Source organism: Petromyzon marinus, chromosome 37 (genome assembly GCF_048934315.1).
Source record: "Petromyzon marinus isolate PM22_M1 ecotype Great Lakes invasive population chromosome 37, UKy_Petmar_22M1.pri1.0, whole genome shotgun sequence".
Lineage (NCBI taxonomy): Eukaryota > Metazoa > Chordata > Hyperoartia > Petromyzontiformes > Petromyzontidae > Petromyzon > Petromyzon marinus.
This window is the reverse complement of record NC_133703.1, coordinates 21,573,006-21,597,870: the sequence shown is the minus strand read 5'-3', so window position 1 is coordinate 21,597,870 and position 24,865 is coordinate 21,573,006. Positions and strand designations below refer to the sequence as shown.

Sequence of the window (24,865 nt, the reverse complement as noted above, 5' to 3'; positions counted from 1 at the left end):
AACCATTTCAGGTCTTAATTGATTGTTCACGCTTACAGTGGCTTTCAGACAGCATACATTAATTTTTCATCTCCCCCCTCCTCTTTTCAGAACATAGATGGACTAGTCCTTCTAAATAAACTGCCAAATCGCTGCGCGTGGCGCTGACGGTTTTTTTAAAATAAATAAATACACCGTTTAAAAATAAATTAATGCGAACCGACACACCTGATGACGACCGTTTGTGTTATGGTCGAAACGTCGTGAGAATTTTTATTGTTTTATATATATTTTATTATTTTATTGTTTCCCTTCAACGTGACTTTACCGAAAGAGCTAAGAATATGAGGCTTTCATTGTTTCGTGGATTGACCAAGGCCCATAATGATTTTTTGCAAAGGTTGGATTACAAATGAAAAGAAACAATCGATGAGAGGAGAATTGCTGACTCGAGAGCCTCCTGCTGCCACCACTCCGAATTGGCCTTACGTGAACAATACCACTGATATTCGTATTCACTAGCCGAAATATGCGTTGTGTTTTTGAGTCGCTCACAAGCACCATGGAGAATTTTCACAACAGAAATACAACCTGCATTACTATCCTCTGGGCAGGAGCATCCGTGTGGATATACCAGTCGGGAGTCTCGTATACCGTGTGCGTGCACAGTGGCTGGGAGTCTATGGGTACACTGGCTTGGAGCAGGCCGAAGCGTTGACAAGTCGGTTCATGTAATATTTACGCCGATAAAGGCCGCCTTCGTTGAGCCAAACAATACAAACACAAAGGGGGAGAGGAGTCTGACGGGTGGCCATATTTTGTTACACATGCACACCTGTACGAAGCACTAGGGTTCACTTTATATATATTATGCACACATGCATACGAAACAGTTTGCGTACATTACATCGCTACGGTTATGCAATGAGTCATTCCCCGATCTGAACACGTACATTTTTATTTGCTATGGTTTTCAGCGATCTTTCAGTCGAAGCATAACCCGGCTTTGCTCAATAATTCAGGCTGTGCAACAGACTGCCATTACTCCTGCATTATACAAGAGCCCCCGAAAAGTTCGACTGATGTTAATATTCTTCACCCCCACTGTCGAGCCAACCCGCCCGCCCACCCGCCTCGGCATTGCAGCACCGCTCTTTATATATACGCTGCAGTGCCTTGCATTGTCATAATTCACAGTGGTTGACTGGCGAATGTGCCGCTTAACACGAGGCACATGCCTATTGGGGGGTATGGGGGGGGGGGGAATTATTACTGGAATTGTAAGCAGAGCTGGCCTGGGGTGTGGCTTTACGATTTTTAATTGTGCTCACAAATGAGGCTATCGCATATCCTCCGGGAATCGAATGGCACTAATTATTTGTCCATGAGTGACGCTGCTTGTGCCATTCTGTGGCTGCCTGGTGTCGTGGACATCGCTGAAGCTGAGAGCAAAAATGAGGCATTAACTCTAAGCATTCAAGGACAGCAAAAACTTTTTTTTCAAATATTTAAAATGTTAATGCCGCTTCAATTAAGACACGTTCTCCTGAGTTTGTGCAAAATTGAATGAAGAAAGAGGAAGACATTCCACTTGGATCGCTGAGTAAGCTCTAAAAAAAATTTTGGGGGGGGTGTTTAAAGGAAAGTAAATATTAAGCAAGCATGTCAGCATCGGGAGGTGAGGTGCCGAAGAAGGTCAAATCTGACACAGAAAGCTCCCAGGATGAGACCACAGAGAGTAGCGACTCAGAGGAGAGTGCAGAGAGCAGCAGCAGCAGCAGCAGCGAGGAAAGCCTGGATGAGGAGACGAGCGATCGTGTCACCACCACACCGTTGTGTCCCGCCGACGATTCCGCGAAACCGAACAAGGCTTCACAAAAAAGCAAGGGAAATTTTTCACTCAAGGAAGCCGTGTGTCCCAAAGCGGACGCTCCTCCGACTCCACCTCTGAACGAAGAGCAGAACTCGGAACAGAAAGCCAGTGACGGCAGCGACGGCAGCAGCAACGGACACAGCAGTGACGATGCTGAGCCCAGCGACACAGACACCGAGAGCGAGGAGTCAGACAGCAGCGACGGCGAGGAGGATGCCCCAACAGAGCTGACGATGGAGGCGAAGGAGGCGCCAAAGGCAGTTTCGCCACAGAGTGCAGCCGAGAAGGAGGGGGACTTGCCCAAGACTTCTCCGAGACCGAGCGGAGTGGGAACGGTCGACAAAGGGCGAGCAAGCGTGCGGCCTCAGCAAGGTAAAGCCGGAGCAAGAGCGCTCAAAACCGCTACGACTATGCTGGCTGGATATAAAACTAAGAGCGAAGTGGTGACATCGGCGGCAGCTATTCCGGCGAGAAAAGTGAGCCTCAGGCAAAAGAGGCCCCTTCCTAAAGCGGCCGCCCTGCACAATGCGTCGCGGCTCGCGGCCGGGCTCAGGAAGGAGGCGATGAGGAGTTCGCAGATGGCGCAGCAAGACGCGCCCAAAAGCCAGGGTGAGGAGAATGAAGCGCAAAAGTCCACAGCAAAACGGGAAGGCAGCCAGCGAGTCACCGTAGTAGCTCAAAGGCCCTCCAAGGTCAGCCAACGAGGGAGAGAAACCCAAGAACGAGAGTCAATGAAGACAAAAGAGTCGCCGGGATCGGGTCAAACCTGCGACGGGGTGGACGCTGGGCCCAAAAGGGGCCCAGTTCCGCGTCCAAGTCCACGCACCAAGGCCAAGATACGGCACACAACCATGATGGTGGCAGGCGTGAAAAAGGATGCTCCGCTTCCCGCGCAGGGCGCGAAGGCCGCTGACCGCTCCTCCGATGGAAACAAACGCGGCGGCAACAAGAGGGATGCCAGGATGAAGAATGCGTACCGAATCGGCAGTAGCACCCTCCGAAACGCTACGATGCTGATGGCCGGTCTGAAAAAGGAGAATACGGTCCAAGGGGCGGCCCTCAAACCGCAGGAGAAAGACGAGCAATGGAAAGGTGCGGTCGAGAGCGATGCGAGGGAGCGCGGCGCTGGTAAATCGGCATCGGCTCCGACAGGCAACGCTACGCTCTTGAGAAAGACGTCCAGGGTGATGCTGGGCGTGAGAGGTGGCTCTGCGGTGCAGACTGCAACGGGCTCCCCGGCAGAAGTGCCGACGGTGCCCGAAAAGCGGCAAGACGAAGCTCAGGTGGAAGGGCACGTCGCGACAAAAGCTGCATTGACCTCGAGAAATTGCAAGGCCTTGCACAAAACGACCAAAGTCCTGCTTGGAATGAACAAGCAAAACGAGAGTCCAAGAAAACAGCCCCAAGCCGCTGCTTCTGACGTGGAGCCGTCGGATGGCTCAACTGCAAAGGATCTGAAGAATAAAGGAGAGTCAAAGAATGAAGGAGAGTTAAAGGAAGAAGGAGATTTAAAGAATGAAAAAGATTCAAAGGATGAAGTGGTGAACACGCAACAGCCGGACTCCAGACCAGCACCAAATTCCAAGCTCAGTGTGATGAAAGCAAGCAATCTCATGCTGGGACTAAAGAACACCCCAAGGGCCCCAGAGGTGGGCAAGTCCTCTGACAGACCAGCCGCAAAGGACGCAGATGGCGATGGCGATAGCCATGGGGCCACGGCTGCAGAAAATAATGAGGTTATGCTACGAGAAGGAAAGAAATGCGTGGGTCGGTTTGGCGCAATGGCTCGGAAAGCGAGGATGGAAGTGCTGGTGGGTAAGTTGCGATCGGCCTCTGGTCAGTCACCTGGCACACCTGCTGGCGGGGACACGAAGAAGCCGGGGATGATCGGCCAGCTTCAAGGCTGGATCCAGAAGAAGATGACCAAGGAGGTGAGCAGGAAGGAAGGTGTGGCAAAAATCACTCGGGCCGTGGGCACGTCCAGCTGGCTGTTGAAGACCCTCCGGAAGAAGCAACTGAGCCGGCAGCTGTCAAAGAGAAGCTTGGCACAGAATGACAACTTCTTGTCGCTGTCGAAGGGAACCAACGGCCGCTTCACCAAACTCGAGGAGAGCTCGTCCTCATCCTCCTCCCAGGAGTTCCTGATGGGGGGCTTCAGGCTAGGAAGCAAAAGCAAAGAGTACAGGAAGGTGAAAGCAGCTGACACTCAGGCGCACGGGTTCGCCAACGACACGAAGAGCTCGAAGAAAAGTGGCAAGAGGGCGGAGGGCAAGGCGGCCGCGGTGAAGGTGCTGCTTCCTGGAGGTGGCGAGGGCTGCAACAAGGAGGAGGAGGACGGCAGCAGCCAGAGCTCGGGCAGCGCAAGCGAGGAAGACACAAAGCCAGCGGGCAGCTGCAGGGATGGCAAGTTTGCGATCGTCTTCCCGAGAGTGCAGCAGGTTTTTCATGAGGATCACACGTGGGACAGCCAGAGCGTTCGGTCTCTCCACTGGGCCTTCACGCCTGCCGTGCAGGAGATGGGGACGGCTCGCCCCGGCCGACCCAGGGAGGCTCCGCTGTCCGCCCAGACAGCGGCACAAATGGCCCAGTGGAGCCTCTTTGGTGACAGGGACAAGGGACTGGGAGCTGCCGCTTCTGATCACAGTGGAGACCTATGGGACATGGATGACGAAGATCCACCAATGCAGGTGTGGGTTTTCATGGGAATGTTCGGAGAGAGAGAAATGCTCCCGGCTGTAATATGCATGTATACGTACAGCCTCCTTTTGTCAATCCACTGGTGGACGAGGGCCTCCTCAATGCCACGCATTCGTGGGGGTTATTTGAGCGTACTTCATCGCGCTGGTCAGTGCAGGTTGGTGAAGGCAGGGAGCATGGTAGAGTACAACAATATATTTTGCTGCAATGGCCTTGCTGACAACATAGCCCCGCAGCAACAGCAGCCTCTTTATGCAAGTTTCTTCCCACTTGTGTAAAAACTTATTAATTGGCTGAAAACATCTTAGAATTACATTTTTAAAAAATCCAAAACAGGACCCTCCTGAAAAGAGTCATATGGCGCAGTGTGGCTTTCTGGATAAGTAAAAGTATATAACACAGAACTAAGAGGAAGCGATAATGAAGATGAGCCATTAAATTTCCGTTTAGATTTAAATCGGCGCTGCGAATTTTAAACGGGTGATTTATAAGACCCTGGGAAGGTGAACGTGTTTAATGAAAGCAAATATCGTTATAAGAGCCTTCACCGGAGGGTCGTCAAGTCAGGAATACACTGCCACTGTTCACCGTCCAACGCATATCACGGTCACCGGAATTAAATGGTAAATAGTATCAGAATATCTATTCATACTGGAGGAATCTGATGAGCTATAAAGCTCTTTGTCACAGATGTCCAGTGGAGGCGAGTCAGAAAGTTACAACAATACAAAAACACGATAGGAGTGCAAAATATAGGAAAGGTGAGGAAATCACTAACAATAAACTATTTTTTATTTTACCAGGTAAAACCCACTGAGATACTAGCTTATTTTTCAGTAGCGACCTGGCCACACGTGGTTATAACTCAACGAAGTGGCTTATCATGTAGAGATGTATGGCAGCCAAATAATATAAGGCGCGTGTCAGTACGGAAGATTTATTCCACCCTCTGTCTATTCAAATCAAAAGGCACTCTTCCACCCAGTGATTCATTTCAGTCGCAACAGTCCAAAACACTGTTCCGGGAATTATTATATTGGCCACGCTACATCCGACTCATCTTAGCCTCAGGATACTGCACTTTATGTGTGCTCACAGCATATGAGGAATACTGTACTTACTATGTAGGGTACAATAAATTAAGATTATGGTCAGGTTTGATGTATACTTCAGTGGCAGTGTCATACACTATTAATCCATACTCCAAGCCGGCCGAGCAGCATTAATGTAAAAAAAAAACAATTCCACACAACCCTCAACTTACACAATCCCAAAAAGTAGCAGGTTCCTCCTCTCCCCCCACCCCCTTCCCAACTGATACCATTACTTACAGGTGAGCTTTAGCGTGCGAGCAGAGATGTCATCTCAGTGGTTGCGTGTGGCCATGTCCCCCATGAGCAGAAGCACGAACAGCTGCAGTGGTGGAGCAGGGATTGGGTGGAGCTCGGGGAGGACGGAGTCCCCGACATGACCGTCCTTAGGTGAACAGCTGCCACTACCAACCACCATCACAGCCACCCACCATCATCATCAACACGACCATCATCACCGCCACCACCACAGCCACACACCACCATCGTCATCACCACGACCATCATCACCGCCATCACAGCCACCCACCACCATCACCACCACCACCACAGCCACCCATCACCATAACTACGATCATAATTACAGCCACCCACCACCATCATCATCACCACGACCACCATCACAGACACCCACCACCATCATCACCGCCACCATCACAACCACCCACCACCATCATCATCATAGCCACCCACCATCATCACAACCACCCACCACCATCATCACAGCCACCCACCACCATCATCATCATCATCACAACCACCCACCACCATCATCACCATCATCACAGCCACCCACCACCATTGGCAGTGATATTGGCTCTTCTCAGTCGCGTTGGGGCGGCATTTGTGTCTCGCGCTGCTTATCCTCAACAAGTGGTTGTTGTATTGTTCCACATTCTCATGGTGCAGCAGCAGTCACTTGTTGGAGAGAGTGAGAGAGACGCTTCTGCGACCGTCTGGAACGCTCTTCCTTCCGATAATTAGGACGCCACTGGGAGCGATGCACTTTAAAAATAAATAATCTACATTGACAAACTCTTTTCTTTAGAGCCGTTTTCTGCGTGTTCAGTTTGTTCCTGCTCCGCGCCTCCGATCAGCACGGCTGGCTACGTACGGTACGAAAGAAGTTCAGCACACACTGGGCCCGATTTTTTTGCCCGGGCCCCATATCGCTCACACGTGTTCCCCGTGGGTGTGAACTCGCTCCCCAGAGAACTGCACGAAGACGTCGTGCTGATGAATCTGCAGAAGAGATACGAACGCGGACACATATACGTGAGTCGCGCGCCCCTTTCTAAATGCTGTGCGGACGTTTTGATTGAAAGCTTTCGTGACTGCAGGGATTCATATTCTTGGTTCTTTCGGTAAAGTCACCACGTAGAAGGGAAACAAGAAAATGTTTAATGGTAAACCAAGGCAGCCGAGGTCGAAACGGCTCGCACATGGTCGTCGCTGATTGGCCGAGGCCACGCCTCTTGCGCCGCTTACGAGCGCTCGGATTGGCTGATATTGGCGCCACCGCGTGCACAACGTAAACACTGCGGTACCGTTCGCCACAATGTAAAGATTAACCGAAAAAACCCGTTAACCGAGTGACTACTGTGTCTGTAATTTTTCACTTTTATCACGCACATGTATCTCAAGAATCAGCCTTATCTGGAAGGTGCACGCACTGCACGTGTGACCACTTTGTGCGTCATCAGAATATTCATTTATACTGGAGGAATCCGAGGAGCTATAAAGCTTTTTTTACAGCTGCCCATAAGGCATCATTTGTTCATCTCAAAGTTGTCTGAGCCCAAGGGCAGGTCCACGGCTGGAGTGCCCTCTATCACAGTGGCCCTCAAGAGTGTGGTGTCTGATGCAAACGCAGCTTAATCCGGAAATAATGGCGACGTTTAAACCTTTGTTTTTCGGACATTAAGTAATAGTTTAATTGTGATATATACAGGGTGCTTCAAAATGTTACAATTCTGAGAATTTGCAACAACATCACGTGACATGTGCTGCTGCCTCCGGGCTCCAGAGACCAGCTGGAGAATATTCCAGGCCACGTGTTGGCCTGGAATCGAAGTTCTTTCGGTAAAGTCACCACGTAGAATGAGAATAAAACAATAACACAAAATAAGACAATAAAACATTCTCACGACGTTTCGGCCACAACACAAGTAGCCTTCTTCAGGTGAAGAGACAGCTCTGTACGGAAGACAGAGCTCTGATGGACTCCGTCATGTATGGACAGCGTTTATTAAGCTGTGTGGGCGGAGTTAAAACATGAGTCTACGTTACCAGCATCACCTCCAGAGAGGGGGAGGGACGGGGGGGGGGGGAACACAGGCAGAGAGGAATGAAAAGGAACGCGCCTATCAAACAGTGTGGGCGGAGTCAGAACAAGAGCCCGATCAAACTTCAGAGAGGGAGAGGGGGAGGGGTGGGGCTGAGAACAAAGGCAGAGAGGAAGAAAAAAGACTAAAGATAATGAGCAGGTACAGCAAGGTACGATGTTGTGTCCTGAGCAGCTTCATGACGATGCTATAAACTGGACTACTATACAGTACAATATTATATCTTCAAATCTAAACTACATGGTATAATGTCATATCATAGACAAGTTCCACCTTTGAATTATACAATGCGTTACTTTACACTACCCTATACTTTAGATTATAAACTATTTGACTTGTGATATTACACTATGTCTTATGATATGAACCCAACTATATACCACACTGTTGTATATTCACTATGCAATTACGATGCTTTATATTGCCTTATGAGTTCTGTTAAATATTACAATGTTATACTATTAATTATTATACTACATGCTATAAGCCATACCATTGACCGTGGTGTGAGAAGTATTAAGAGGCAGTGTCAGCGAAAGGGCTGTGGTCTGAAAGTCACCGTGAAATACAATCAATTAAGAACCGAAATAGTTTAAAACATCTTTGCAATGGTTACTAAGCCAGAATCCATCTTCTCGGTTGAAATTGTCTCTGTGCTTGTATATTTGGATAGCCTCATGAACGAATCTCTCATGGTAGCCGTTTGGCTTGCAAAGAACCTCCGTCTTGGAGAAGTCAATGTCATGTGAGCCCACTGAATTATAACAGTGTTCTGCCACGGCAGAGGAGTTAGTCCTACCGTGTTTCAAGTCTGCTTTATGTTCGCGGATGCGGTCCGAGATATGTCGTTTGGTTTCTCCATTGTAGCTGCTACCACAGAGGCACTTTAGTTTGTAAACGCCCAGGTACTGTATGTCTGGAACAGTATCTTTTACAGATGGAACCAGATCACGGATTTTATGTACTGTGTTGAATCGGACCTGAATTTTGTGTTTGTTCAGGATTTTGGAGATATTTTTTGTGACCCCCGCAATGTAGGGTAAGGTGATGGTTTTGAATGGCTCCTCAAGGGGATCCTTCTTCATGACTGGAGTGATGGCTTTGCGGATTGTGTAGTCGGAGGAACCATTAGCCTTCAGAGCTTGGTGTACGTGTTTGAATTCACTGGCAATGTGATCCTGGTCGGAAATGCATTGGGCTTTATGGTATAGAGTCTTGATGAGGGAGTTCTTCTGGGATGGATGGTGGTGGGAATCCGGTTTTAAGTAAGCATCCGTATGGGTCGCTTTCCTGTAGACCGAGTGGCTCATTGAACCATCAGGTCTCCTTTTAATTAAGGCATCCAAAAACGGTAGCTTGCCTTCTTTTTCGACCTCCATGGTAAATCTGATGGCTGGGTGTATGGAGTTGATGTGGTCGAGGAATTGGTCTAGAGCTGGTAAGCCATGTGGCCAGATAACAGAGGTGTCATCTACGTACCTCTTCCATAAGGTCGGGCGTAGAGTGACAGTCTGGATGGCGTCAGTTTCAAATTTTTCAATGAACACGTTGGCTACAACTGGAGATAGGGGGGAGCCCATTGGGGTGCCATCAGTCTGTTTAACTCTGCCCACACAGCTTAATAAACGCTGTCCATACATGACGGCGTCCATTCGAGCTCTGTCTTCCGTACAGACCTGTCTCTTCACCTGAAGAAGGCTACTTGTGTTGTGGCCGAAACGTCGTGAGAATTTTATTGTCTTATTTTGTTTTATTGTTTTATTATCATTCTACGTGACTTTACCGAAAGAACCAAGAAGATGAATCCTTTTCAGTCACGAAAGCTTTAAATCGAAATTTAATCTAAGTTGTCTGGTGGTTGTTGTTAATGTTTTTGTTTGACTTGCATCCCACTGGGATTTTTGCACGCAACGTTGGTGTCCGGTGCTTTTTCTGCAATATTTTGCCGTCTTTTCTTGGATTTTCGGTTTGCAGAGTCACATAGTCACTTTAAGATGTTTTCTCGTTCATGTTTTTGTTTTTTGTTTGTTGCGGTTGCACCCGATTCAAGAGGCGAATGGCTCACAGGGCTATACCAAATAAATTAAACTGAAACTGACAATGATGGCGAACAATTTGAGACTCTTTGACTTGTTGAAGCTATTAACATACATTTGTTATCATGTTACAGTGTACTATCCGTTCTTTTCCTATTACAAACAATAGTCCCATGTAAGTGTTAAAAAACATTTGAAGCACCCTGTAATTACAAAAAATTAAGCAAGGTAAACTACCCTGATGAAACTACCCTAACTCTAAGATCTAAATGCCCCCCCCCCCGATGAAAAAAAAACATCTTATAGCTGCGTATACAAAAATAAGATCCGGTAATATTAATAATAAAATTACTGGTATTGAGAGATACGTGAATGCGTTTTGTCACCAGCGGCGCGGACCAAAACAAAGGGCGAGAAACACCGCTCTGACCCATCCAGTCTCACGGAAAACACACCCCGTACGAAATTATAGACCCATAATTAAGGAAGGAGAGCTGGTGCGATGGTATGTCCCTTGCCTTTCTCAACAGTGTGTTTTTTTTTCCAGCAACACCATCACCAGATGCAGTTTAACATCATACCCAGGATGGCCTGGTTTGTTAATGCCTGTAAAATGGAGTCCTCGGGGATGACTCTGAACGATTGCGAGAACAAGACTGCCTTCATCACTCATTCATGAATGGCAAACGGTGCAGAAACACCGGTTTCACTGCGTGTCTTCCTGCTCATGTTTAAGAGTACAGTCTTCACCAACTCTAATGCCAGCCCCCCTGTGTTTTGTTATATCGCAGACGTACATTGGGAGCATCCTCCTCTCATTGAATCCCTACAGTGCCACGGACATCTACGGGCCGGACACGATTGCCATGTACCGGGGATCTGAGATCTCCGAAAACCCACCGTGAGCCAAGACACCCACTCCACCACTCGATTGATGACTGAGAGGACAATGCATTGCACCACGAAGTCAATCTCAAATACACTGCAGGGTGGTCCAGAGATGTCTTGTGACCACCCTCCCCCCCCCCCCAATTAATTGACCCATAACATGTTTTATCATTTGCATATTCATGTGGTGTTTTAAAGAAACCTTACGTTAAAAAATATATTACGTTTTAGAGAATGAGATGGGAGTCACAAGACATCTGGACTACCCTGTACAGATCCGAGAAACCGTGTTATAACCGGCAGAGATAAACGGTGTGGTGGGAAGGGGCGGGGGGGGCAAGGGATAAATTTGTCTCAGTCCTCAAACAAAAGACCCCCCCCCCCACCGCAATGGGTCTGTGAATGGTGGCGTGAAGGGGGGCCCCAAGTGGCCTTCAGTCCCAGGTCTCCATGAGCCTCTGGGGCAGCCCTGGTCACCAGTGCGTGTAGCCATCGAGTGTGCAGGCGGTGCAACTGCACACGGGACCCACGGGACGGGGTGGGGGTGCTAAGACGCGATGTACATGTACTGCAGTACCCCGTGTGATACGTGTGCGTTGTTACTGTTTGTGCAGTGTTAGTGTGTTGCAGTGTGAGTCTTTTTTTTTAAATAAGTGCAGTGTCACGCGGTGTTTGTGCATCATGGTGATATTGTATTGTAGCACGGTGTTCGTGTACAGAAATGTTAGTGCATCACTGTGTCAGTGTACAGCAGTGTTAGTGTATCACGGTGTTAGTGTACAGCAGTGTTAGTGTACAGCAGTGTTAGTGTATCACTGTTTCAGTGTACAGCAGTGTTAGTGTATCATGGTGTTAGTGTACAGCAGTGTTAGTGTACAGCAGTGTTAGTGCATCACTGTGTCAGTGTACAGCAGTGTTAGTGTATCACTGTGTCAGTGTACAGCAGTGTTAGTGTATCATGGTGTTAGTGTACAGCAGTGTTAGTGTACAGCAGTGTTAGTGCATCACTGTGTCACTGTACAGCAGTGTTAGTGCATCACTGTGTCAGTGTACAGCAGTGTTAGTGTATCATGGTGTTAGTGTACAGCAGTGTTAGTGTACAGCAGTGTTAGTGTATCACTGTTTCAGTGTACAGCAGTGTTAGTGTCTCATGGTGTTCGTGTACAGCAGTGTTAGTGTATCACAGTAATATTGTAGTGTTTCATGGTGTTAGGGGCCGTCCATAAATGACGTCACGCGATTTTGGACGATTTTTGACTCCCCTCCCTCCCCTTCGTCACACGGCGTCACAAAAAGTCAGACCCCCCCCCCCTCAAATATGACGTCACAAAGCTCTGCCCCCCCCCCAAAAAAAAAAGAAAACACGCTTCAAATCGCTTTAAACTATTGTCATTGTAGTGGGTATTTAATGTGGCGCTGCACTCTGATGTTGTAGAAAACATTTATTAAAAAGTCTATTTAATTAAGTAGAACGTGTTGTCTATATGTATTAAAAGTTGCACATTTTGATGTGACGTCACATTTCTCAAACTCCCCCCCATCGTCCCACATCGTCACAAATGTCTGACCCCCCCCCCAGGTGCGTGACGTCATTTATGAACGGCCCCTTAGTGTACAGCAGTGTTCGTGTATCACTGTATTAGTGTACAGCAGTGTATAGTGTATCACTGTGTTAGTGTATCATGGTGTTAGTGTATCATGGTGTTAGTGTATCACAGTAATATTGTAGTGTATCATGGTGTTAGTGTATCACAGTAATATTGTAGTGTATCACTGTGTTAGTGTACAGCAGTGTTAGTGTATCACAGTGTTAGTGTATCACTGTGTTAGTGTACAGCAGTGTTAGTGTATCACAGTGTTAGTGTATCATGGTGTTAGTGTATCACAGTAATATTGTAGTGTATCATGGTGTTAGTGTATCACAGTAATATTGTAGTGTATCACTGTGTTAGTGTACAGCAGTGTTAGTGTATCACGGTGTTCGTGTATCATGGTGTTAGTGTATCACAGTAATATTGTAGTGTATCACGGTGTTCGTGTATCACGGTGTTCGTGTATCACAGTAATATTGTAGTGTATCATGGTGTTAGTGTACAGCAGTGTTAGTGTATCACGGTGTTCGTGTATCATGGTGTTAGTGTATCACAGTAACATTGTAGTGTATCATGGTGTTAGTGTACAGCAGTGTTAGTGTATCACAGTGTTCGTGTATCATGGTATGAGCGTAGCATAACCGCTGCCCTCATAGAAATGAAGGACTACACTGCACCGGGATGAGTGTTGTTGACCAGCGTGACTTTTCATGTCATTTCCAGGCACATCTTTGCCATTGCCAACATCGCCCTGTCAGCCCTGAGCAATGAGCAGCGGCAGCAGTGTGTCATTATCAGGTCTGGCAATCAATCTATTTAAACTTAAACTATTTTATTTTTTATTTTACCAGGTAAGGTCCACTGTGCTAGATCGCTCTTTCTCAGAAGCGACCTGGCTATAACACAAGGCCGCAATTATAATATATATTGGGGGACACACATCCCCCCCAATATTCAAATATGCTCAAAATGTCACCTCCAATATATTGCTATAAAATAGATTTCTGCTTATATGATTATGGTTATGGTTGTACTTTATTAATCCCTAATCTTTGCCATTACATACAATGAAACAAGAAAAGGTAAAATATAAAAAACAGAGCAATGTAATACAATACACTATTAGACATTATTGTAAAAAAAATAATTAAAAGTCCATCCCACGTGTTAGTGAATTTTTTAAATATTTTATGCAGGAAATGAGTTTTCAAATTTCGTTTTTTTTTTTTTTCTGGGCGGGGGGGACCCCCAGACCCGCTGGAAGATTTGGTCCCCCCCAATGTTGACTCCATGGCTATGGCCTTGCTATAACAAATTCTATTATCGGCCCAATGAAGTGGCTTCTCACGTGGACATTGAGAGCAGCCAAATACTCTCAATCCATGTTGATCTGAAATGTGGAGGGAAAAAAACTCGTAGGACCCAGAGAAAAATCCACGCCACCACGTGGAGAGACGCGCAAAACTCCAAAAATATACAGCAGCAGGTGTCAGGGTCGGGATGGAACCCACGATTTCCTGTGTAGACCAGGCGAGGTAGTTAACATTTGGCCACCGTGGGTGACGTCTCTGGGTTGCATCGTAGACAGCAGCGCTTGAGTAAGGGTGGGAGAGCTCCTGAGCGTTTTTTTTGTCCTTGCGCAGTGGAGAGAGTGGCTCAGGGAAGACGGAGGCTGCCAAGCTGATTCTCGGGTTCCTTTCGGCGACGCCTAGCAACAGCAGCTGCCCTCAGGAACACGAGGGCCCCTCAAAGCAGGTATGTCTGCAGCAGCAGCAACAGCAGCTGGCTCAGGGACACGTGGACCCCTCAAAGTAGGTATGTCTGCAGCAGCAGCAACAGCAGCTGCCCTCAGGGACACGTGGACCCCTGAAAGCAGGTATGCGTGCAGCAGCAGCTGCCCTCAGGAACACGTGGGCCCCTCAAGGCAGGTATGTGTGCAACAGCAGCTGCCCTCAGGAACACGTGGGCCCCTCAAGGCAGGTATGTGTGCAGCAGCAGCTGTCCTCAGGAACACGTGGACCCCTCAAAGCAGGTATGCGTGCAGCAGCTGGAGCAGAAGCGTGGGGCACCGCTTAGCGCAGCGCTTTGCTGTTGTCGCCGCTTCCTCTTGTCGAGAACCCTTGGAGGCTGAGGTGGCCGAGTGGCTAAGGGGATCAGAGAGACTGAGCCGGCGTCGTTGAGATGCGTGGCTTCGGGCGGCCGCCGATTAAACCCGGTTGTCAAGCGTAGTGAGTTGATGATTGACTCAACCGAGTCACCAATAAATGCAAAAACAAAATGACGTTGGTCGTGGGGTTTTCTCTGAATTTAGCCGAATTTCAGCACCTGGAATTAACTTGTGGGTTTTACCGCTATGCGATGAACATGCATGTTCATCGCAAGTACTGTGGGTGGTTAATGCAGACTTCATTCCTTGCAAAAGGTTTATATTTGGTGTCTGAACATCTTTACACAACTGTTTTATTGCCAGAAAGGTTAAAACCTATTATTATTTTTCATACTTTTCTGCTGGCAAAAAGGTCCCATGATAACTATTGGCACGGTTGGTTACGTACGGTGTGAAAGAAGTTAAACGTGCAAATGTACATCTATGTGTACGTAGCACGGTTCAGATGAAAAGTGTACGGTACGGGGGGACAAAAGAGGTCACTTTAAGGGATCTCAGACTTAGTTCTGTGATATCTGATTCCACGGGCAATTCTCCAACACGCGGATTTACACAGAGCTCTGCGAGAGGCTCCACACGGACGCTGTCTCGTGACACCACAAACTTTGTAAGCAATGTGTCCGTTCGTTTCCTGGTGTACCCAGAGTATTAGAAAAATCATCACATATCACTGCAGTATTCTAGTTAGTGAAGCTTCGTGGTTACATATTGTGGGTTCTGTAGTTATCTGGCACACACTGGCCGAATCTTCCATACCATACCGTGTGATTAGATGTGTCCTTCAGCTGCTTTGGCGCATTAACCTTGCTCCTCCTACATGCCACAGGAGAGTAAAAGTAACATCAGCTGTTGATGTGTTTCAATCATTTTGAATGAAACGTGATGTAATGCCCCCATAGCCTGGGACTTCCCTTACCCCAGCAATCCATGCTACTGACTCCTTGCCCCTGTGTTGGTGAAGGCTTCAGACCTTCCGTTCTCCTCCTGCCTAGGACTGACTGCCGCTATTTCTCTCCAAAAGAAATACCCCAAATGTGTGTATGTGTGTTGAACTTCTTTCGCACTGTACGTAGCCCACCGGGCTAACCGAAGGTGCATCTACGAGATGCTGTTGCACGCAGACGCTAGGCAGTACATTGTATAAGACGCACGTTGTATTGCACTGCAGATATTGGAGGCAATCCCTGTGCTGGAGGCATTCGGCAACGCGAAGACGCTGAGAAACAACAACTCCAGCCGATTTGGCAAGTACCTGCAGGTGTTCGTGGAGCGGTGAGTCCGAGATGAGGTCGCGCTCGTTGCGCACAAAGCGCTTGCCACAAATGAACCCAAAAATACCCCACTCGTCAAGGAGCATGAACCATCACGCGGTCAACTCCGGTCGTCATCCTCGCAGCGGCTTTTGGCTGGCCATCGAACAAAGACGGTGGTCACCGCGTAGCGCGCTTGCAGACACGCTTCTGCGGCCGTCTGGAACGCTCTTCCGATATTAGCTATGCACTTTTAAATAATCTAGATTGAAAACTAATTTCTTTAGAACTGCTTTTTGTGTTTAGTTTGTTGTCCTTCCCCCGCACCTCCAATTATCACGGTTGGCTACGTACGGTGCGAAAGAAGTTCAACATACACACGTTAACGTTTCGTACAAATTCACCACTTTCTTGACACGTTCTTTACAGAGATTTAAGTGTTGTCCCTGACTATGCTGGTTTGGTTTTTAACGTGCTCTGTTCAGTTAATGCTCGGTGGATTATTTGGTTGTGGATCAACCGTGCTTATTTGTGCCTTTTACTCGAGTGCCCGGTTATGTTATTAGCCGCCCCCTCACTCGTTGAGGGATCCCAGTGACTCGGTGTCCATGTGACCGCAGAATTACCAGCTCGTAAATGCAATAATTCCGAAACAATAAACATAGATGACACATTCTATTCCAGGTGCACCTCATTCTACCTCCGCAGGTCAACAATAAATGTAAATGTATACATATTTATATATATACATATTTACATATCATTTGCATGTTTCACGTTTTTACGTTTTATTTTATCCGGCCCATTGTCCCCATTGCTTACTCTCACACCAGTAGTGGCTCTGCACGTGGCCTGCAATTCAGCGCTGTGGAAGCAGCGAGGGTTGGTGGATTACCGCACATTTCGTGAAACTCCCTTTCCGTGGGCGGCGAGGTGCCATACTCTGGCTCACCAGGGAAATGCGGCACAGCAAAATGTGGACTAATCTCCATCCGTTCCATATGAGCGGGATATACTAGTGCTGTACCCTCGCACGTGGGAGCTTTCTCCGGCCGCTCCGGCTTCCCCCCACATATTTTTTTAACACTGTAATTGGCTGACAACACCTGATTAAACACTGTTGTATGACGCAGGTGAGTCAGTACGCACTGTTGTATCACACAGGTAAGGGAAAGATATCAAGCTGGCCATCAATGGTGCCTTGACTTACAAGGCTGCATCAATGTTTTTACCAAGTAAAACTAATCGCTACACTCTATGTATGATATTTTTTTTTTATAGATGACCGCAGCTTTTTGGCAATTATTGGTTCTGGCTCACTGCCCCGCTGCCTCCCCGCTTGCCCGTGGCTCCTCGTACCTTTGGAGTCGCACACTGTCGAGGAGAGGGAGCGAATAGTGTGTGGCGCATTTCAAGTTGAAGTCGTAATTATTTGAGGAGTGCTTGCTGGGTGTTTGTCTCTAGTGGGCGTGTGGTTGCCGATTGGCACGGTTGGCTACGGTGTGCGAAAGAAGTTCAACATGCATACACATTTACATACTCGCCTGTACGCAGTTTCACACCACAAATCTGTACCCTCTGGTGGGACGACCATAGTGATGCCTTGCCTGACTCGTTTAAAACATCCTCAAACTCTCTATGTGGCGAGGACACAAGTGGTGTGCCGATTTAGTCGGGATTTTGTGATGTACCTACAAATGTTTACGTGGAATATTCCCGCTGCTCTCTGCTCTAGGGGTGTCATCTCTGGCTCCATCACCTCCGAGTATTTGCTCGAGAGGTCAAGGGTTGTTTATCAGGTGAGGAAATGCATAAAGCACTGATACTTCGTGGAAAGTTCAGAGGATCCCAAAATATATTGTTTCGGATTTGGATTCAAATGTTCCCCGACATCACTTCTGCGATTTCACTTCCGGCGCTTTTCGCTTTGCAACCTACAGATTGTGGCACTTCCTTTCGCTCAAACAAAGTTGTCCGATCTCCCACTCCCCGCCACGATCATAACGTGTGAGCGAGGGTTTCAGAAACACTCCTCACGACGCATCTCGATGGATCTGCAAACGCCTCCCCCTCCACCCACCGCGGCATGCAGGCCGCCAACGAGAGGAACTACCACGTGTTCTACGAGCTCCTGGTGGGACTGCCACCCCAGCAGAAGCAGAGGCTGGGACTGCAAGATGCCGAGATGTACTACTACCTCAACCAGGTGAGTCGGCAAAGAACATTGTCTCGCGCAGGTGAGTCAGTGAGTGCTATTGTCTCACATAGGTGAGTCAGTACGTACTATTGTCTCACACAGGTGAGTCAATGAACACTATTGACTCACACAGGTGAGTCAGTATGTACTATTGGCTCACACAGGTGAGCCAGTAAGGACTATTGACTCACACAGGTGAGCCAATAAGCACTGTTGTTTCACACAGGTAAGGGAACTAAATCCAGTTGGCCATCAATGATGCCTTGTCTTACAAGACTGCATCAATGTTTTTACCAAGTCAAACTAATAACGACACTATGTATGATATAAAAATTTTGATAGATGTAAGCAACATTAACAATTATTTTTAAAGTCCTTATCATTAAACAGCTGTGTTCTTGACCAGTCATAACGGTCATTTGGCAACTTGGAGAATTAATTTCGTGAGCGTCAGCTGCTGAATGTTCAGACCGACCTCGCATGACCTTGGTTGGGTTTGTAGCTTGCCCCTGACATGGCCCCTCCCACCCCCTCATCCCCCCCCCTCATCCCCTTGCCCCCCCCATCCCCGTGCCCCCCCCCCATCCCCGTGCCCCCCCCTTCCCCACCGCCGTCACCTCACGCTGGCAGGGCGGCGTGTGCGAGCTACCGGGGAAGTCCGACGGCCGAGACTTCCAGCGGCTGCGGGGGGCGCTGGAGCGCCTGGGGCTCTCGCTGGAGGAGCGGGGCGCCCTGTTCCGCATCCTCGCCGCCATCCTGCACCTGGGCAACGTTTACTTCGCCCGCGCCGAGGTGCGCTTCGACGTGCCGTGCCCCCCCCCCACTGCTGTGGCGGCGGCGGCAGCGCAAGGAGGCCTCCTCGCCCGCGCCTCTCGGCTGCGTTTAGTTTGCCGTCCGTCCCGTCCACCCCTCCGCTACCCCCGGTTTGGCTGCGTACGGTGCAAAAGAAGTCCAACGTACGTGCGACACGCCTGCCCAACACCTACGCGACCTTCCACGTGTGCTGAGATACGCACCTTGAAATCATCTAGATTGCAAACTCATTTCTTTAGAGCTGCTTTTTGTGTTTAGTTTGTTGTTCTTTCCCCGCACCTCCGATTGGCACGGTTGGCTGCGTACGGTACGAAAGAAGCTCAACGTACACTACGTGATCCACCCACCTGTGATCCTGCCATGTCCAACAACATGTGCCTCACATCTGTGTTCCCCCTGCATTCTCACCCATGCGTGCTCCACCTATCTGCTCAATGTGTTCCCCCTCCACGCTCACCCGCGTGCGCTCCATGTCTGTGTGCTCCACCTCTGTGTGCTCCACCTCCACGTTCACCCGCAGATGGACCGCCAGGAGGTGGCATGCGTGGCGAGCGGGCCTGAGATGCGCATCACTGCCGACCTCCTGCAGGTCTCCTTCCAGAAGCTGCAGATGTCCATCACCTACAAGCTCACGGTCAGGCACCGATCCGCCCACCCTGTGACCTCGCACTGGAAACTATGAAATTCGAACACATTTTTTTTTTATTGGTGGCCCGAAAGAGGGGAAAGATGTATGTATGTATGATCATCATCAGCATGATCATCACGATCACAATCATCACCATCATGTAGCAATGATGATTTTATTTTGATGAAAGCTGCCTCTGGTGTGGACAAATTAGTTTCAAAGACAATGCATGTACTATCGGAGTATGTTTTTTGTTTGCATTCTGACCACAATACTTGTAGTCAGAATGCAAACAGACATGATTGCTTGTTAAAGGTTTCAGTTTGGTGTTTTAACATCTTAACACCTGTTTTACTGCCAGAAAAAAGGGGAAAACCTATGATCAAGTTCAGCATACATATATAGATACACATTTGTATTCTCTTAAGCTTAGGGATCGGTGCCCGCTGTGTTGGAACTAATCACACGAAGTCTTTGTTTGCAGGAGACGATGCGGGAGAAAATTTTCTCCCCTCTCTCTGTCGAGGCTTCGGTCAAAGCCAGGTGAGTGTCGTCTGTGTGGCTCGCAATGAATTCTGGGGACGTCTGTGATAAAAAAAGGAGTAGAAATAAGAGGATAGGATGTTCCACGCTCGTTTGTACCATTTTTGCGCATGCTGGTTCTATAATTAGTTGCTCCTCGCTCGTTACTCCACTACTGTCTTCATCTCCACACTAACTTAAAGCTTTCGTGACTGCAGGAATTCATATTATTGGGTCTTTCGGTAAAGTCACGTAGAGTCACGTAGATAGGTTAGGTTGTTTTTGTTATTTTATTTGAACCTATCTACGTGACTTTACCGAAAGACCCAAGAATACATCTCCATACTACTTAGGTACTCAACAAATAATTTTTGTGGCACTAACCGCTCAGCCATGCCACCGCACACTGCCCACGACAATCACGAGTTGACTGTCAAGAAAAACATTTCTCCCACGATGCTTTGCAGGGACACCCTGGCCAAGGTGCTGTACACTCAGCTGTTCGCCTGGATCATCGCGCGTCTCAACGCCAAGGGGGCCTCCACGCAGCAGGGTGTAACCCTCGCCATTCTCGACATTTACGGCTTCGAGGTGCTTCGGGCGTTTCGTTGCGCCGTAGTTTCCCTCTTCACCGACACAGCCGGCGGTAACGACCGGACGAGATTAAGCAACCCCCAACTATACGGAGTCGATTATAGCTCTTTAGATGTAAGCGTAATCGTCATAATGTTCATCAGTCACGCTCTATCCGCTACTGGATGAAGGCCCCCCCCCGCACCACCGACACCACCGCCATTACTCACGGTCCTGTGTGCTGCCACAATTAATCTCACTTTCGTGCGTGAACTGAACCCGTTGCTCCATCTCCACTCTTGGTTGGGCTGTCGATTGTGGTCTTGCTTTTGGCTACCTTTCTGTGACCAGTCTCATCCAAGAGCCGTCATCCCTTGCTCAAGCCCGCTTTTTCAAAGTCAAAAGTGATGCCTCAGAGTTGTGTTTCTTCTCTGCTCCGCCTGTTCGTTTCAATGTCTCTTTGTGATATTTGTAGATACAATAATACGGACCATTATTTACCTGGGACATTTCATTGTAAGGGTTTCCAATCTGGTGATAATTAACACACACAAAACACGAATGAACTTAGGAAGACCAAAACCGTTGCTGCCCAGATCAACTTAAAAAAAAAACAACGCAGCTCACGAATTGTCAGACTTTTGTGGCATTGCATTTAACAGGTTTAACATGAATCTGCTGATGCACGTTCGAATACTGCTCTTAAAGAGATTTATCACTCTTTAAGAGGCTCTGAGAGAGCGAGAGAGAGCGCGAGCGAGTGAGTGGGTGGCCGCTTTCCCCCTTCCGGCTGTGCGTGCAGGATTTGGGTGTGAACAGCTTCGAGCAGCTCTGCATCAACTACGCCAACGAGTGCCTGCAGTCCTTCATCAACAAGATCATCTTCAAGCAGGAGCAGGTGCGCGTCGGTGGCTACGCACGTGGCCTTGTGGCGTAGCAAGCGCTGCGGCGGGAGCGAGGCTCTCCCCCGCCCCCCTCCGCGGACGCCGAAGTGCAGTGCCCCTTGGCTTTACGAGCAGAATGCAGTCGAGCAAAGTGTGGACAAATGTCGGTCCCTTCTGTTTGGGATGGAGTGTTGCTGAACCCCCCCCACTCCGCGTGAGTTTCCTCCGGGCGTTCCGGTTTCCTCCCCACGTGCATAATGAACGCTCGCAGAGTGGTTGAAAGCATCTTGATACGTAGAGGACTGCGGAGCAATCGTTGGTGCCGGCTCACCGCCCCGGCAGCTGTCCAGCTTAGGGGCCGTCCATAAATGACGTCACGCACCTAGGGGGGGGGGGTCAGACATTTGTGACGATGTGTGACGAGGGGGGGCGGTTTGAGAAATGTGACGTCACATCAAAATGCGCAACTTTAAAAATAAATATAGACAATACGTTCTACTTAATTAAATAGACTTTTTAATAAATGTTTTCTCCTACAACATCAGAGTGCAGCGCCACAGTAAATACGCACTACAATGACAATAGTTTAAAGCGATTTGAAGCATGTTTTATTTATTTTTTTGACGTCATTTGAGGTCTGACTTTTTGTGACGCCGTGTAATGGAGGGGGGGGTGGTCAAAAATCGTCCAAAATCGCGTGACGTCATTTATGGACGGCCCCTTAGCCTGCGGCTCCCGCTCGGTGATGGTGGAGATGGAATTTTGCTTGAACTTGCTCGCATTTGTGTTCGCCTGGACGAGCACGCAGGAGGAGTATGTGCGGGACCGGCTGAGCTGGAAGGAGGTTCCATTCTGCGACAATCAGCCTTGCCTGGCCCTCATCGCACAAAAGCCGCACGGCATCTTGCACATCCTTGACGACCAAACCGCGTTCCCTCAGGTCCGAGCCTGTGTGTGTCTGCGTGTGTGCGTGTGCGCGTGTGGGTGTCTGCGTGTGCGCGTGTGTGTGTCTGCGTGTGCACGTGTGTGTGTCTGCGTGTGTGTGGGGAGCGATAGTGTAGCGGTTAGCGCGCTGCGCTATGAACCTGGCGACCCGGGTTCGATTCCCGCTCACGGCCAACACCAGTGACGATTATCTGAACCGGTCCCGGGCCTCCCCTAGGTCGACTCAGCCTCAAATGAGTACCTGGTGCGGTGTGTAAACATTGCCACTAGGGAGACAAAGGCGGTCGGGCGTGGTGCTGGCCACCCACCCCCTCGTGTACCGTTCCGGCCTTCATAGGTGCTCGCTAACAGCACTTGCCCCTACAGTCTGTTAAGGCTATATGGGGGATCTTTGTCTTTTTTGTCTGCGTGTGTGCGTGTGTGTGTCTGCGTGTGCTGGAATGATGTGGGGAGCGGTGGTGTTCACTACGAACCCGCTCACGGCCAACACCAGTGACGATTATATGATCTGATCCGGTCCTGGGCCTCCCCTAGGTCGAGTCAGCCTCAAATGAGTAACCTGGTGCGTGTGTGTAAACATCGCCACTGGGAATACAAAGGCGGCTGGGCGTGGTGCTGGCCACCCACCCCCTCGTGTGCCGTGCCGGCCTTTAGAGGTGCTCGCTAACAGCACTTGCCCTTACAGTCTGTTAAGGCTACACGGGGGATCTTTATCTTTGTGTCTGCGTGTGCAGGAATGATGTGGGCAGCGGTAGTGTTGCGGTTGGTTCGCTGCGCTACGAACCCAAGGACACGAATTGGATTCCCGCTCACGACCAATAATAACGGCAAATATTTGAACCGGTCCTGGGCCTCCCCTAGGTCGACTCAGCCACAAATGAGTACCTGGTTGCGATGTGTAGTAAACATCGCCACTGGGGAGACAAAGGTGGCGGGGCGTGGTGTTTGCTACCCAGTCTGTTAAGGCGATACGGGTTATTATTTGTGTGTGTGTGTGTGCAGGCCTCAGACCACAGCTTCCTGCAGAAGTGCCACTACCACCACGGTGGTAACGAGCTCTACAGCAAGCCCAAGATCCCTCTGCCTGAGTTCACGATAAAGCATTACGCGGGCCGGGTCACCTACCAGGCACGTCCATCGTGGCCTGCTCTCACCGTGCCTCTTGAGGGGTCCAAAGGTTTAGGAGCCTCTATGAAGGCTGGCCCTCTGTGTGATGCCTGCATGAGGGTTCCTCCGTGTGATGCCTGTATGAGTTCCTACAGCATGTGTGATGCCTGTAAAAGGGTTTCTCTGTGTGATGTCTGTATGAGTGTTCCTCCGTGTGATGCTTCTGTGTGATGCTTCTGTGTGATGTCTGTATGAGTGTTCCTCTGTGTGATGCTTCTGTGTGATGCTTATGTGTGGTGTCTGTATGAGGGTTTCTCTGTGTGCTGCCTGTGTGATGCTTCTGTGTGGTGTCTGTATGAGTGTTCCTCTGTGTGATGCTTCTGTGTGATTCTTCTGTGTGATGTCTGTATGAGTGTTCCTCTGTGTGATGCTTCTGTGTGATTCTTCTGTGTGGTGTCTGTATGAGGGTTTCTCTGTGTGCTGCCTGTGTGATGCTTCTGTGTGGTGTCTGTATGACGGTTTCTCTGTGTGCTGCGTGATGCTTCTGTGTGGTGTCTGTATGAGGGTTTCTCTGTGTGCTGCCTGTGTGATGCTTCTGTGTGGTGTCTGTATGAGGGTTTCTTTGTGTGCTGCCTGTGTGATGCTTCTGTGTGGTGGCTGTATGAGGGTTTCTCTGTGTGATGCTTCTGTGTGATGCTTCTGTGTGGTGTCTGTATGAGGGTTTCTCTGTGTGATGCTTCTGTGTGATGCTTCTGTGTGGTGGCTGTATGGAGGCTCCTCTTCTTCTCGGACGTGCTTGGTGGCGCAGAGGCGTCATTGCTCGGGTTGCCACTTCTGAGGAGTAAAATCCGGGACAGATCCTAGGGAAGAGAAGAAGCAGATCATCTATAAAAACCACAAGAGGGGAGAAACTGCATGCAAATGTATTCTATTGAGTGGTCTGTTACTTGTAAATGACACACACTGGGACTTTTAACATTCAGAATTGAGGCCTGTCCTGAGAAATCTGAACGTCACAAACCGTGCACCGCTCCAGATGCCGCAGGCATTGTGAAATATTCTCCTCGGACGCTTGCCAGGCTTGAGCGCCGATTGCGATCGAGTCAAATTTGAGCTGAATGAACGTTCGCGTCGCCCTGCGGCACTCTGCCGTGCGCAGGTGTCTCATTTTGTGGAGAAGAATCGTGAGCACGTGCGGCAGGATGTGATGGACCTCTTCCTTGGCAGCAGTTGCACGGTAGCTCCCTTCCCACGGTGCAGCCAGCGCTCGCCGCTCGC

General features: G+C 49.0%; 2 protein-coding genes across 2 annotated transcripts in view; both read left to right on the top strand.

Moving 5' to 3' along the window:
• The first annotated feature begins 1,198 nt into the window (after positions 1-1,198).
• LOC116949492 (uncharacterized) lies at positions 1,199-24,451 on the top strand. Its single transcript, XM_076072182.1, has 17 exons — positions 1,199-4,539; positions 5,951-6,030; positions 6,852-6,915; positions 10,813-10,922; positions 13,225-13,299; positions 14,145-14,256; positions 15,837-15,940; positions 17,654-17,717; positions 18,011-18,124; positions 18,746-18,907; positions 19,449-19,562; positions 20,041-20,099; positions 20,546-20,669; positions 21,454-21,549; positions 22,344-22,475; positions 23,483-23,649; positions 24,361-24,451. The coding sequence occupies exons 1-17, from the start codon at positions 1,642-1,644 to the stop codon at positions 24,449-24,451; spliced, it is 4,566 nt and encodes a 1,521-aa protein (XP_075928297.1). The 5' UTR covers positions 1,199-1,641.
• MYO15B (myosin XVB) overlaps positions 24,297-24,865 on the top strand; it is a 79,288-nt gene continuing 78,719 nt past the window's right edge. The window contains exon 1 of the mRNA XM_076072431.1: positions 24,297-24,824. Coding sequence (XP_075928546.1) covers positions 24,795-24,824 — 30 coding nt within the window. The 5' untranslated portion in view covers positions 24,297-24,794. The remainder of the gene's footprint in view (positions 24,825-24,865) is intronic.